Here is a 15,690-nt window from a genome sequence, read left to right as displayed (position 1 = left end):
GCTAGGTGGGATCTGGTCCATCATTTTGCAGATAGATAAACCAAGGTGTGCAGAATTTATCTTGTCCATGGTCATACACTGAGTGGCATAGCTAGAATTGATTTTCAGTCCGGAACTCTCTTCAGTCTACCACATGTTAGGGAAGACTTTCTGGAGGAAGAAAGGCTTGATTAGCTTGGCTTATGTGGATGGAATGGAGAAGAAAGAGGTCTATAACCCTTTAATAATAGAAGGCTCAGAGGAAAGGTGTTATCATTCACCTACTTCTTTCCTATAATATGGAAATTAAGTATACCAAAGCTTATTACTTGTTATTTAATCTATATTACACAGCAGTTTACAGTAAAAACACTATATTGAAATGTAAGGCTGGACACTGTAAAACTCTTAGAGGAAAACATAAGCAGAACACTCTTTGACATAAATTGCAGCAAGATCTTTTTTGATCCACCTCCTAGAGTAATGAAACTAAAAACAAAAATAAACAAGCGGGATCTAATTAAACTTAAAAGCTTTCACACAGCAAAGGAAACCGTAAACAAAACAAAAAGACAACCTTCAGAATGGGAGAAAATATTGGCAAATGGAGCAACCAACAAGGGATTAATCTCCAAAATATATGAACAGCTCATGTAGCTCAATATCAAAAAAACAAGCAACCCAATCAAAAAGTGGGTGGAAGATCTAAATAGACATTTCTCCAAAGAAGACATGCAGGTGGCAAAAAAAGCCCATGAAAAGATGCTCAACATCACAAATTATTAGAGAAGTGCAAATCAAAACTGCAATGAGGTATCACCTCACACCAGTCAGAATGGCCGTCATCAAAAAATCTACAAACAATAAATGCTGGAGAGGGTGTGGAGAAAAGGGAACCCTCCTACACTGTTGGTGGGAATGTAAATTGGTACAGCCACTATGGAGAACAGTATGGAGGTTCTTTAAAAAACTAGAAATAGAGCTACCATACGACCGAGCAATCCCCACTCCTGGGCATATACCCAGACAAAACCATAATTCGAAATGATAGATGCACCCCAATGTTCATTGCAGCACTATTTACAATAGCCCGGACATGGTAGCAACCTAAATGTCCATCAACAGAGGGATGGATAAAGAATATGTGGTACATATATGCAACGGGATATTAGCCATAAAAAAGAACAAAATAATGCCAACTGCAGCAACATGGATGGACCTAGAGATTATCATACTGAGTGAAGTAAGTCAGAGGAAGACAAATATGATCTCACTTATATGTGGAATCTAAAAAAAAGGGTACAAATAAACTTATTTACAAAATAGAAGTAGAGTCACAGATGTAGAAAACAAACGGTTACCAGGGGATTAGCGGGGGGGGGATGAATTGGGAGATTGGGATTGACATATACACACTACTATATGTAAAATAGATAACTAATAAGAACCTGCTGTATAGCACAAGGAATTCTTCTCAATACTCTGTAATGACCTATATGGGAAAAGAATGTAAAAAAAAAAAAGATTGGATATATGATATATGTATAACTGATTCACTTTGCTGTACACCTGAAACTAACACAACATTGTAAATCAACTATACTCCAATAAAAATTTAAAACAAAAACAAAAACACTATATTGAAATACTTCTAGAACTTCTAGTACTATAGCTTTCAAACACCTTGTGCCAAATAATACTAGAGAAAGACTACAATGTCTAAACAAAGCTAGGGAAATGCACTAGCAAATTCAGTAATTAGAATTATATTCTTATTTAATTGTGAGGGATAATTATTTGTTGTTACCTGTAATCAGGGCAGAAAGTGTTACTTATGTATGGAACTCAGTCTTTTATACTGAGGAAGTATGAATTGTAATACATTTGACCAAATTAAAATGCTTGCAGTATAATTAGTAATAACTGAAGTGAAAATAATGGTTTATCTCAGTCACATGATTAAATTTGAAATAGAAGTGATGAATTATTAATCAGTAGTTTCCAAACTTTAATGAATTTGCCATCTGAGTACTGTGAGAAGAATAGGAAAATTGCTATTCTCCCGTATTAGTGTTCAAAGAATTTGGAGTTTTGCTGACTTTTACTTAAAATGGATATAAAAAAATAGGAAATCTTTAAGTCTAAGTTAGATTAAGTTAATCATTTTAATTAGTAATGGCTTTCTTCCAACTAGATTATCTAACTAAATACCCAGGTGATTGTATATAAGTGATCATTCTTGTCGTAGCGCAGTATCTTTTATTAAAACTGGCCAACACTACTATATCTACTTTGAAAAAAGTGGAAAATTATTCATATGGAAGGGACAGATTTTTGTGTACTGTGGGTGAGCTCATTTTCCTCTTAGCTATCAAGAAAATTCAGTGAATATTACCTAAGATAATGACACATTTGCTTTTTCATCTGTCATCCATCCTCTCGTCATTCTGTCAAGGAGATTTTACTGCTTGTTTTTCAGGGAGGTTAAAAAGAAGTAAGATAGATTAAGCCCTATTAAAACTACTTCAGGTTCTTTAAAAGAAAGTAGCAAAATGTTGATACTGTGCTATGAAGCTATTTGATATTGTAAACTAATCAGCATTCTGTTCATCTTTCCAAGGAAACAATAATTATAATGTTTTATAAGCATTTAGGATATGGCCATGTTTACTGCATTTTCATTTTCATTTAAGGAGAATCCACTTTGCTTTTGGAAATCAGTCTTTGTCTCCAAATATAAATTGACAATCTCAGTCTTATATAACTTAGCTGAATTTTACCCCAGAAATAATTGTATCCTTTTTGCTTTAACAGGGTTCACCATATATCACAGTTTGCTTGGAACAGTCCTGGTTTATGCCTTTGGCTCTCAACTTTCCCATTTTGGATAACAAATTGTATGGCCATCTTAGCTTTAACTGTCCTTAATTTCAGTTAAATTTTTTCAGTGAATATATAATAAAGCAATATTGTTGAACTTTGTTATGAAAAACTGATTTTTTTTTTCTGAAACAGATTTTGATATTTTTCATGAATGCTTACTTAGTGCTATGAACATTGAGCACTTATTGTGTGTACATGATAGTTATTACTTTAGAAAGAAAGCAGCAATTAATTATGTAAAGTTCAGACATCAATATTGAGTTTAATAGGGAAGATTGAGAGGTAGTATAGTTTAGTACTTATGAGCCAGACTCTGACTGACTGCCTGGATGCCTATCCTTACTTACTAGTTATGTGTTACATACTTACTAGCTATGTGACCTTGGGAGTGGTGCTTAACCTCTTCGTGCCTTAGTTTTCACATCTGTAAAGTGAAGAGAGTAATAGTACCTAACTCAGGGTTGTTATGAAGATGAACCAGGTTAATAAATATAGCACATAGTCATAATAAGTGTTCAGTTAGTGTTAGCTAATATCATTAACAATGAATAAAGCACTTTGATGATCAAATGTTAATCTTTGAAATTCCCATTAGCAATAAAAACCCTCATGAGTGAAATTAAAGCCATAGTACTATATTTCAATATTTGTATAGGCCCATCTCCTAAAATTCTTTTTCATTCTCTCACCATCACTACCTGTACCTTTCAGTAAACCCTCAGAATCCACAGGAAAGTACAAAAGCTCAAATAAGGTTTAATGAGGAGCAGAGTAGTGTTAAATTTTAGTATGTATAGTTAATTTATATGTTGAAACATACTTTGGTGAGTGGGAGTAGAGGAACCTATTCTTTTGGGCTAGACCATTGATTTTTTTAAACAACTTTACTGAGGTGTGCTACACAACAAAATGAGTATATAATTTAATGTTATGACATATTTACACACCAATGAAACCATCACCAAATCAAGATAATAAACATATGCATCACCCCTAAAAGTTTCCTCGTGTTCCTTTATAATCCTTCCCTCCTGCCTCACATCTTGAACTCACAATCCCCCACCCCTCATTCCCTGGCAACCAGGGACCTACTATCTGACGCTATGGGTTAGTTTACATTTTCTCGAAATGATTATAAATGGAATCATATAGTATATACTCTTTTTTTGTCTCTTTCTCTCATAATTATTTTGAGTTTCATCCATGTTATTGGAGTGTATCAATAGTTTGTTACTTTACATCACTGAATAATATCCGTTGTATGGATACACAACAGTTTGTCCATTTACCTGTTGATGGACATTTGGGTTGTTGGCAGTTTTGTGATATTCCAGTAAAGCTGCAGTGAGTATCCATGTGAAAGTGTTTACATGGATGCATGCCTTTCATTTTTGTATAAATACTCAGGAGTAGAATGATTGGAATATATATTTAACTTTTTAAGAAACCACCAAACTGTTTTTCAGTTCCTGTACCATTTTACATTCCCACCAGCAGTGTATGAGAGTTTTAGTTCTTCCATATCCTTGCCAATACTTGATTTGTTTGTTTTTTGTTGTTGTTTGTTTTTTTTTTTCTTCTTTGGCCGTGCAGCATGTGGGATCTTAGTTCCCCAACCATGGTTTGAACCTGCGCCCCCTGCATTGGAAGTGCAGATTCTTAACCACTGGACCGCCAGGGAAGTCCCCACCAACACTTGATAATGATCATTCTTTTTTAATTTTAGCTATTTTAAAATGTATGTAATGGTATCTCATATTATTTTAATTTGCACTTCTCTAGTAACTAACGATGTTGAGCATTTCTCATGTGCTTACTTGCCATCCATTTATCTTCTTTGAATTGCCCATTGACATCTTTTACCCCCTTTTTTTATTTTGGTCACTTTTTTATTATTGAGTTTTGAGAGTTCCTAATATAGTCTAGATGCAAGTCCTTTATCAGAGCTATGCCTTGCAAATATTTTGTCTCAGTCTATAAATTGTCATTTAATTCTCTTAATTGTTTCGAATGTTGATAAAGACAGTGTTTCATTTTTATTTTCTTCTCTGTAGCATGTTTTTGGTGTTATAGCTAAGAAATCTTTGCCTTGCCCAAAATTTCAAGTGTTTTCCCCTGTGTTTTCTTTTAGAAGTTTTATAGTTTTAGGTTTTATCTTTAGATCTATGATACATTTTGATTCAGTATTTGTTTTTGGTGCAATATATGGTTCAAAACTAATTTTTCCACACAGACACCTGATTATTCCAGCACCATTTGTTGAAAATACTATCCATTCTCTGTGGAATTACATTTCTATCTTGATCAAAAATCAGCTGCCTAAATATGCATGGTTCTATTTCTATAAAGTAAGTCCCCTACATACGAACGAGTTCCGTTCCGAGAGCACGTTCATAAATCCAGTTTGTTCATAAGTCCAACAAAGTTAGCATAGGTACCCAACTATCACAATTGGCTATATAGTACTGTACTGTAATAGCTTTATAATATTTTCACACAAATGATACATAAAAAACGAACAAACAAAAAATAAAACATTTTTAATTGTACAGTACCTTGAAAAGTACAGTAGTACAGTACAACAGCTGGCATACAGGGGCTGGCATTGAGTGAAGAGGCAAGAAGGGTTACTGACTGGAGGAGGGAGGGGGGTAGGAGATGGTAGAGCTGAAGGATCATCAGCAGTAGGAGATGGAGGGCAAGCTGCAATTTCACTCACGCCTGACGTTGATGGCACAGGTTCTGGTTCCTTGCTGGATTCAATTTTATCTACCCTCTAGAAAAAATGATCCAGTGATGTCTTGGTAGTAGCTCTTTTTTTCTCGTCATAAATGACACAGCACTGGATTGCATTTTGAACGGCTGCTGCAACCTTCGTGTACCATTCTACATTCAGATCCTGTGCCTCAGAAACTAACAGTGCCTCCTCAAATAAAGAAAATCCCCTTGCCATTTCCTGTGTCGTGAATCTTTGATTCTTCAGTTACTTCTTCTTCCTATTATCTCTCTTTGTCCTTTCTCTGGGCTTCCAATTCCTGGCGCTTCTTAACAGTACCAGCTACATCACCACTGCTTTTACTCTTACTTCCAGACATCCTGGGCTTGAAATAAAGATACTGTACTACTGTACTCTATACAGTACTGTACAGTAAAGTACACAAAAGCACAGCCACTTGTACGTGATTGGACATGCGAATGCATGTTCGCATCTTTGAAAGTTCACAACTTAAAGGTTCGTATGTGGGGGACTTAACTGTACTTTCTATTCTGTTCCATTAACCTGTTTGTCTGTCTTTACTCCATTACCACGCTGCCTTCATTACTGTTTCTTTATAATTAAGTTTTGAAATTAGATACTGCTAGTCATCCAACCGTTTTCTACTTATTCAGAGTTGTTTTGAACTGGGTCCTTTGCATTTCTTTATGAATTTTAGAGTCAGATTTTCCGTGTCCACCAAAAAAGGCTACTAGGATTTTGATTGAGATGGGGTTGGATCTATAAGTCAATTGGGGGAGAATTGACATTTTAACAACACTGAGTCTTCTGATCCATGAACATGGTATCTCTTTCCAATTCGTTAGACCTTCTTTAATTTCATCAATATTTTATAGTTGTCAATGTACAGATCTTACACATCTTTTATTGTGTATTTTACCTGTTTCCTATTTTTCATGCTATCGTAAATGGCATTGTTTTAAATTTCATGTTCCAGTTTTTTTTGCTGCTAGTATGTAGAAATACAATTGTTTTTTATATTGAACTTGTATACTACAACTTTGATAAAATGATATTCTTGTAGCTTTTTTGTAGATTTCATCAGTTTTTCGACATAGACAATCATGTCATTCATGAATAAAGAGTTTTAATTCTTTCTCATATGGATGTATTTTCTTTATTTTCAATGGCTAGAACTTGCAGTATAGTGTTATAGAAGTGAAGAGGATGGGCATTCTTGTTTTGTTCCTGGTCTTGAGGGAAATCATTCATTTTTTTTACCATTAAGTATGATGTTGGCTGTGATTTTACATAGATGCTTTTAATTAGGTTGAGGAAGTTCCATTCTGTTCCCAGTTTGATGAACATTTTTCAAATGCTGTTTGTATATCTGTTGAGGTAAATCACATGTTTTTTTGTTTTTTATTATAACATTTATAATTACATTGATTTTCAATTGTTAAACTAACCTTGTATCCCCAGGATAAACACTTCATCATGATATGTTATCCTTTTTATATGTACATATAACTGAATTTGATTTGCTAAATTTTTGTTCACGAGTTTTATACTATGTTGATGAGGGATTTTGGTTTGTGGATTTCTTGTAATATCTTTCTGATTTTGGTATCAGGGTAATAATGGCCTCATTAAATGAGTTGGGAAACATTACCTCTTCTTCAGTTTTCTGGAAGAATTATTTAGAATTGGAATTGCTTTTTAAATATTTGTTATATTGACCTTAAAAAAAAAAAAACCAGAAGAGCCAGTTATTTTACCAGGAAAATGAGTTTATTTGGGGAAAAGCAGAGAATTGCAATTCAGGACAAGCAAACTAGGGCAACCTATAGGCAAGACTCCCTTTTAAATGAGGTTTCCTTTATTTATTTTACAGTTATAATTCACCAGTGAATTCATCTGGGCTTGGGGTTTTCTTTATTTCTCCTTGAGTGAGCATTGATATTCTTTTTCTTTCAAGGAAATTGTTCATTGTTGAATATGATGTCATAAAGTTTTTCATAAAATCTCCTTACTAATCTATTAATGTCTGTAGACACTGTTGTAATGTCTACTTTCATATTTCAACCATAATTATGGATTGGTCTTTTTCTCTTTGCAGATATATCAGTTTTTGCTTCGTGTATTTTGAAGCTCTGTTTTTAGGTGCATAAATCATTTATAAATTTGACCTCTTGATTAGTTGTCCCCTTTATCATTATGAATTGACCTTCTTAATCCCTGGTAATTTTCTCCATTATTATTGAAAGATATATTCACTCAGTATAAAATTCTAGGTTTTCATTTCTTTGTGTTTTTTTAATTTCCAGTTTTTTGAGATATAATTGGCATACAGCACTGTATAAGATTAAGGTGTGCAACATAATGATTTGACTTATGTACATCATGAAATATTTGTCATAGTAAGTTTAGTGAACATACAGCATCTCATATACATACAAAATTAAAGAAATAAAACCCATTTTTTTACTTGTAATGAGAACTCTTAGAATTTACCCTAACAACTTTCATATAAAATATACAGCATTTTAATTATATTTATCATGTTGTATATTACATCCTTAGTACTTACTTATCTTGTAACTAGAAGTTTGTACTTTTTAGCTACTTCATCCAATTCTATTTCCCCCACACCCTGCCTCTGGTAACCACAAATCTGATCTCTCTTTCTATGAATTTGCTTGTTTGTTTTTGAAATATAATTGACCTACAACACTGTGTAAGTTCCTGTTACACAACATAGTGATTCAGTATTTCTATACATTTCAAATTGGTCACCATGATAAGTCTAGTTACAATATGTCACCAAAGATTGACTATATTTCCCACACTGTACATTTCATACCCATGACTCATTTATTGCACAACTAGAAGTTTGTACCTCTTAATCTCCCTTACCTATTTCTTTCTTCACTGTACTCCCCTCCTCTCTCACAAACACCTGCTTGTTCTTTGTATCTATAACACTGTTTGTTTTGTTATGTGTGTTCGTTTATTTTGTTTTTTTAGATTCCACATATAAGTGAGATCATGTGGTATTTGTCTTTCTCTGACTTATTTCACTTCGCATAGTACCTTCTAGATCCACTCATGTTCTTGCAAATGGCAAGATTTCATTTTTAGTGGTTTATTAAAATTCCAGTGAATGTGTGTGTATATATACACACATATATATGCATTTGTTATTGATGGACATGTAGGTTGCTTCCATATCTTGGCTACTGTAAAAATTGCCACAATGAACATTGGACTCCATATAACTTTTTGGATTAGTGTTTTTGTTTTCTTCGGGTAAATACCCAGATGAAGTTGCTGGATCATATGGCAGTTCTATTTTTAATTTGTTGAGGAACCTCAATACTGTTTTCCTTTGTGGCTGCACCAATTTACAGTCCCACCAACAACAGTGCATGAGGGTTCCCTCTTCTCCACATTCTCTCCAACACTTCTTCACATTCTCGCCAACACTTGTTGTTTGTTGTCTTTTTGATAATAGCCATTCTGACAGATGTGAGGTGGTATCTCAGTGTGGTTTTGATTTTCATTTCCTTGATAATTAGTGATGTTGAGCATCTTTTCATTAGTCTGCTGGCCATCTGTAGGCCTTTGGGAAAATGTTGATTCAGGTCCCCTGTCCATTTCTTAATCAGGTTGTTCGTTCTTTTGCTGTTGAGTGTATGAGTTATTTGTGTATTTTGGATGTTAACTCCTTATCAGTAATATTATTTACAAATATCTTCTTCCATTCAGTAGGCTGCCTTTTCGTTTTCTTGATAGTTTCCTTTGCTGTGCAAAAGTTTTTTAGTTTGATGTTGTCCCATTTCTTTATTTTTGGTTTTGTTTCCTTTTCCTGAGGACACATGTTCAAAAAATATTGCTAAGTCTGATGTCAAAGAGTGTACTGTTTATGTTTTCTTCTAGGAGTTTTATGGTTTCTGGTCTTAATTCTTTAATCCATTTTTAGTTTATTTTTGTATATGGTGTGAGAAAGTAGTCCAGTTTGATTCTTTTGCATGTAATTATTCAGTTTTCTCAACACCTTTTATTGAAGAAACTGTCTTTTTCCCACTGTATTGTTTTGCCTCCTTCGTTGGAGATTAATTGACCATATAAGTATCAATTTGTTTCTGGGCCTTGTTCTTTTCCATTGATCTATGTGTCTGTTTTTGTGCCAGTACCATAATGTTTTGATTACTGTAGGTTTGTAGTATAATTTGACATCAGGGAGCATGATATCTACAGCTTTGTTATTTTTTCTCAAGATTGCTTTGGCAATTTGGGGTCTTTTCTGGTTCCATATAAATTTTAAGATTATTTGTTCTAGTTCTCTGAGACATGTCATGGGTATTTTGATAGGGATTGCATTAAATATGTAGATTGCTTTAGGTAGTATGGACATTTTAACAATATTAATTCTTTCAATCCAAGAACAAAGGCTATCTTTCATTTCTTTTTATTATCTTCAGTTTCCTACATCAATGTTTTATACTTTTCAGAGGATAGTCTTATTCTTTTCAATGTGATTTTAAATGGGATTGTTTTCTTGCTTTCTCTTTCTGATAGGTTATTATTAGTGTATAGAAAAGCAGTAGATTTCTGTATATTAATCTTGTATCTTGCAACTTTACTAAATTTATTTGTTCTAATAGCATTTTGGTGGAGACATATGAATTTTCTCTATACAGCATCATGTCATCTGCAAATAGTGACAGTTTTACCCCTTCCCTTGCAATTTGATGTATTTTATTTCTTTTTTTTAATTGAAGTATAGTTGATTTGCAATGTTGTGTTAGTTTCACATGAACAGCAAAGTGATTCAGTTGTACATATACATATACATGTATATATTCTTATTCAGATTATTTTCCCATATAGGTTATTATAAAATATTGACTATAGTTCCCTGTGCTATACAGTAGGTCCTTGTTATTTATCTATTTTATATATATTAGTGTGTATATGTTACTCCCAAACCTACAATTTTCCCTCCCCCACCACCGTTTCCCTTTGGTAACCATAAGTTTGTTTTCTACATCTGTAAATCTGTTTCTGTTTTGTAAATATGTTAATTTTGTATCACTTTTTTTTACATTCCACATATAAATGATATGATATTTGTCTTTCTCTATCTGGCTTACTTCACTTAGTACGATAATCTCTAGGTCCATCCATGTTGCTGCAATTGGCATTATTTCATTCTTCTTCATGGCTGAGTATTATTCCATTGTATATGTATAAAACATCTTTCTCATTTCATCTGTTGATGGACATTTAGGTTGTTTCCAAGTCTTGGCTACTGTAAATAGTGCTGCAATGAACATTGGGATGCATGTATCTTTTCGAATTATGGTTTTCTCCAGATATATGCCCAGGAGTAGGATTGCAGGATCGTATGGTAACACTATTTTTAATTTTTTTTTTAGTGGCTGCACCAATTTACATTTCTACCAACAATGTAGGAGGGTTTCCTTTTCTCCACACCCTCTCCAGCATTTATTGTTTGTAGACTTTTTGATGATGGCCATCCTGACCAGTGTGATGTGATACCTCATTGTAGTTTTGATTGGTATTTCTCTAATAATTAGCGATGTTAAACATCTTTTCATGTGCCTGTTGGCCATCTGTATGTCTTCTTTGGAGAAATGTCTATTTAGATTTTCTGCCTATTTATTGATTGGGTTGTTTGGTTTTTTGATATTGAGCTACCTGGGCTGTTTGTATATTTCAGAGATTAATCCCTTAATTAGTCCATAGGTTGTCTTTTCATTTTGTTTGTGGTTTCCTTTTCTGTACAAAAGGTTTTAAGTTTAATTAGGCCCCATTTGTTTTTTGTTTTTTTTTCATTACTCTAGGAGACGGAGCCAAAAAGATATTGATGCAATTTATGTCAAAGAGTGTTCTGCCTATGTTTTCCTCAAGGAGTTTTATGGTATCTGGTCTTACATTTAGGTCTTTTTTTTTTTAATTTATTTAATTTATTTTTGAATGCATTGGGTCTTCGTTGCCGCGCGCGGGCTTTCTGTAGTTGTGGGAGCGGGGGCTACTCTTCGTTGAGTTGCACGGGCTTCTCATTGAGCTGGCTTCTCTTGTTGCGGAGCACAGGCTCTAGGCTCGCGGGCTCTAGAGCGCAGGCTCAGTAGTTGTGGCGCACGGGCTTAGTTGCTGCACGGCATGTGGGATCTTCCAGGACCCGGGCTCGAACCCATGTTCGTGGATAGCAGGTGGATTCTTAACCACTGTGCCACCAGGGAAGCCCCACATTTAAGTCTTTAATCCATTTTGAGTTTATTTTTGTGTATGGTGTTCGAGAATGTTCTAATTTCATTCTTTTACATGTAGCTATCCAGTTTTCCCAGCACCACTTACGAAGGAGACTGTCTTTTCTCCATTCTATACTCTTGCCTCCCTTGGTGTAGATTAATTGACCAAATATGTGTGTATTTATTTCTGGGCTTTCTATCTTATTCCATTGATATATATTTCTATTTTTTTACCAGTACCATACTGTTTTGATTACTGTACTTTGTAGTATAGTCTGAAGACACAGAGTGTGATTCCTCCAGCTGCTTTCTTCTTTCTAAAGATTGTTTGGGCTATTCAGGTTCTTTTGTGTTTCCATACAAATTTTAAAATTTTTTGTTCTAGTTCTGTGAAAAATACCATTGGTAATTTGATAGGGTTTTCACTGAATCTATAGATTGCCTTGGGTAGTATATTCATTTTCACAATATTGATTCTTCCAATCCAAGAACATGGTATATCTCTCCATCTGTTTGTGTCATCTTCCATTTCTTTCATCATTTTCTTATAGTTTTCAGAGTACAGGTTTTTGCCTCCTTAGGTAGGTTCATTCCTATGTATTTTATTCTATTTTTTTAACATCTTTATTGGAGTATAATTGCTTTACAATGGTATGTTAGTTTCTGCTTTATAACAAAGTGAATCAGTTATACATATATATATGTTCCCATATTTCTTCCCACTTGCGTCTCCCTCCCTCCCACCCTCCCTATCCCACCCGTCTAGGTGGTCACAAAGCACCAAGCTGATCTCCCTGTGCTATGCAGCTGCTTCCCACTAGCAATCTGTTTTACGTTTGGTAGTGTATATATGTCCATGCCAATCTCTCACTTTGTCCCAGCTTACGCTTCCCCCTCCCTGTGTCCTCAACTCCATTCTCTAGTAGGTCTGCATCTTTATTCCCATCTTGCCCCTAGGTTCTTTGTGACCTTTTTTGTTTTTGTTTTTCTTATTCCATATATATGTGTTAGCATACGGTATTTCCTTTTCTCTTTCTGACTTACTTCACTCTGTATGACAGACTCTATGTCCATCCACCTCACTACAAATAACTCAATTTCGTTTCTTTTTATGGCTGAGTAATATTCCATTGTATATACGTGCCACATCTTTATCCATTCATCTGTCGATGGACACTTAGGTTGCTTCTGTGTCCTGGCTATTATAAATAGAGCTGCAATGAACATTTTGGTACATGACTCTTTTTGAATTATGGTTTTCTCAGGGTATATGCCCAGTAGTAGGATTGCTGGGTCGTATAGTAGTTCTATTTTTAGATTTTTAAGGAACCTCCATACTGTTCTCCATAGTGGCTGTATCAACTTACATTCCCACCAACAGTGCAAGAGGGTTCCCTTTTCTCCACACCCTCTCCAGCATTTATTGTTTGTAGATATTTTGATGATGGCCATTCTGACTGGTATGAGGTGATACCTCACTGTGGTTTTGATTTGGATTCCTCTAATGATTAGTGATGTGGAGCATCCTTTCATGTGTTTGCTGGCAATCTGTATATCTTTGGAGAAATGTCTATTTAGGTCTTCTACCCATTTTTGGATTTGGTTGTTCATTTTTTGGATATTGAGCTGCATGAGCTGCTTGTATATATAGGAGATTAATACTGTGTCACTTGCTTCATTAGCAAATATTTTTTCCCATTCTGAAGGTTGTCTTTTCATCTTGTTTATGGTTTCCTTTGCTGTGCAAAAGCTTTCAAGTTTCATTAGGTCCCATTTGTTTATTTTTGTTTTTATTTCCATTCCTCTAGGAGGTGGTTCAAAAAGGATCTTGCTGTGATTTATGTCATAGAGTGTTCTGTCTATGTTTTCCTCTAAGAGTTTGATAGTGTCTGGCGTTACATTTAGGTTTTTAATCCATTTTGAGTTTCTTTTCATGTATGGTGTTAGGGAGTGTTCTAATTTCATACTTTTACATGTACCTGTCCAGTTTTCCCAGCACCACTTATTGAAGAGGCTGTCTTTTCTCCACTGTATATGCTTGCCTCCTTTATCAAAGATAAGGTGACCATATGTGTGTGGGTTTATCTCTGGGCTTTCTATCCTGTTCCATTGATCTATATTTCTATTTTTGTTCCAGTACCATACTGTCTTGATTACTGTAGCTTTGTAGTATAGTCTGAAGTCAGGGAGCCTGATTCCTCCAGCTCCATTTTTCGTTCTCAAGATTGCTGTGGCTATTCAGGGTCTTTTGTGTTTCCATACAAATTGTGAAAATTTTTGTTCTTGTTCTGTGAAAAATGCCATTGGTAATTTGATAGGGTTTTCACTGAATCTGTAGATTGCCTTGGGTAGTATATTCATTTTCACAATATTGATTCTTCCAATCCAAGTACATGGTATATCTCTCCATCTGTTTGTATCATCTTCCATTTCTTTCATCATTTTCTTATAGTTTTCAGAGTACAGGTTTTTGCCTCCTTAGGTAGGTTCATTCCTATGTATTTTATTCTATTTTTTTAACATCTTTATTGGAGTATAATTGCTTTACAATGGTATGTTAGTTTCTGCTTTATAACAAAGTGAATCAGTTATACATATACATATATTCCCATATCTCTTCCCACTTGCGTCTCCCTCCCTCCCACCCTCCCTATCCCACCCGTCTAGGTGGTCACAAAGCACCAAGCTGATCTCCCTGTGCTATGCGGCTGCTTCCCACTAGCTATCTATTTTACGTTTGGTAGTGTATATATGTCCATGCCAATCTCTCACTTTGTCACAGCTTACCCTTCCCCCTCCCCATATCCTCAAGTCCATTCTCTAGTAGGTCTGTGTCTTTATTCCTGTCTTGCCCCTAGGTTCTTCGTGACCTTTTTTTTTTTTCTTAGATTCCATATATATGTGTTAGCATACGGTATTTCCTTTTCTCTTTCTGACTTACTTCACTCTGTATGACAGACTCTAGGTCCATCCACCTCACTACAAATAACTCAATTTTGTTTCTTTTTATGGCTGAGTAATATTCCATTTTATATATGTGCCACATCTTCTTTATCCATTCATCTGTTGATGGACACTTAGGGAATGTAAATTGATATAGCCACTATGGAGAACAGTATGGACATTCCTTAAAAAACTAAAAATAGAACTACCATACGACCCAGCTATCCCACTACTGGGCATATACCCTGAGAAAACCATAATTCAAAAAGAGTCATGTACCAAAATGTTCATTGCAGCTCTATTTACAATAGCCAAACAGAGACAATTTTATTTCATCCTTTCTGATTTGTTACCATTTCTTTCTTTTTCTTGCCTAATTGCTCTGACTAGGACTCCTGTACTATTCTGAGTAAAAGTGGTGAAAGTGAGCACTATTGTCTTAATCTTGATCTTAGAGGAAAAGCTTTCAGATTTTCACCATTGAGCATGAGGTTAGCTCTAATCTTCTATTATATTGGCCAAGATTACCTTTAAAAACAGGCAATAAAAAGCTTTAAGATTTCCATTAGAATCCAGAAACATTTGGACATCCTTTGTCAACTCCAAAGAGCAGCTTATAAAATCAATATTTTGGTAATTATTTTCTATTGTGAAAACAGTTTTCATATTTTAAAATGTAATTTTAACATATACTTTGTAGATAAGGCAGATTCCTACAAGAGCAGAAATTTTTAATAAAACAATAATTCACTAAAAATTACAACTTTAATATGTTTTCATTGTATTTAATTTTTGATAGTTTGATTAATATGTGTCTTGGCATGTTTCTCCTTGGATTTATCCTGTATGAGACTATCTGTGCTTCCTGGACTTGATTAACTATTTCCTTTC

The 15,690-nt window shown here is 34.5% G+C and overlaps 1 protein-coding gene across 14 annotated transcripts in view; it reads left to right on the top strand.

Moving 5' to 3' along the window:
• RPS6KA6 (ribosomal protein S6 kinase A6) overlaps positions 1 to 15,690 on the top strand; it is a 199,663-nt gene that overhangs the window by 169,395 nt on the left and 14,578 nt on the right. Inside the window, exon 24 of one of the 14 annotated variants that reach the window (XM_061177713.1) lies at positions 2,794 to 2,938. The exons of the other annotated variants lie outside the window; for them this stretch is intronic. Coding sequence (XP_061033696.1) covers positions 2,794 to 2,907 — 114 coding nt within the window. The 3' untranslated portion in view covers positions 2,908 to 2,938. Of the gene's footprint in view, positions 1 to 2,793; positions 2,939 to 15,690 lie in introns of those variants that run through there. 14 annotated transcript variants of the gene reach the window in all.

This window comes from Eubalaena glacialis, chromosome X (genome assembly GCF_028564815.1).
Source record: "Eubalaena glacialis isolate mEubGla1 chromosome X, mEubGla1.1.hap2.+ XY, whole genome shotgun sequence".
In the NCBI taxonomy this organism is placed as follows: domain Eukaryota; kingdom Metazoa; phylum Chordata; class Mammalia; order Artiodactyla; family Balaenidae; genus Eubalaena; species Eubalaena glacialis.
Note: the sequence above shows the minus strand (reverse complement) of the source record. Positions and strands in the feature narration are given on the sequence as shown.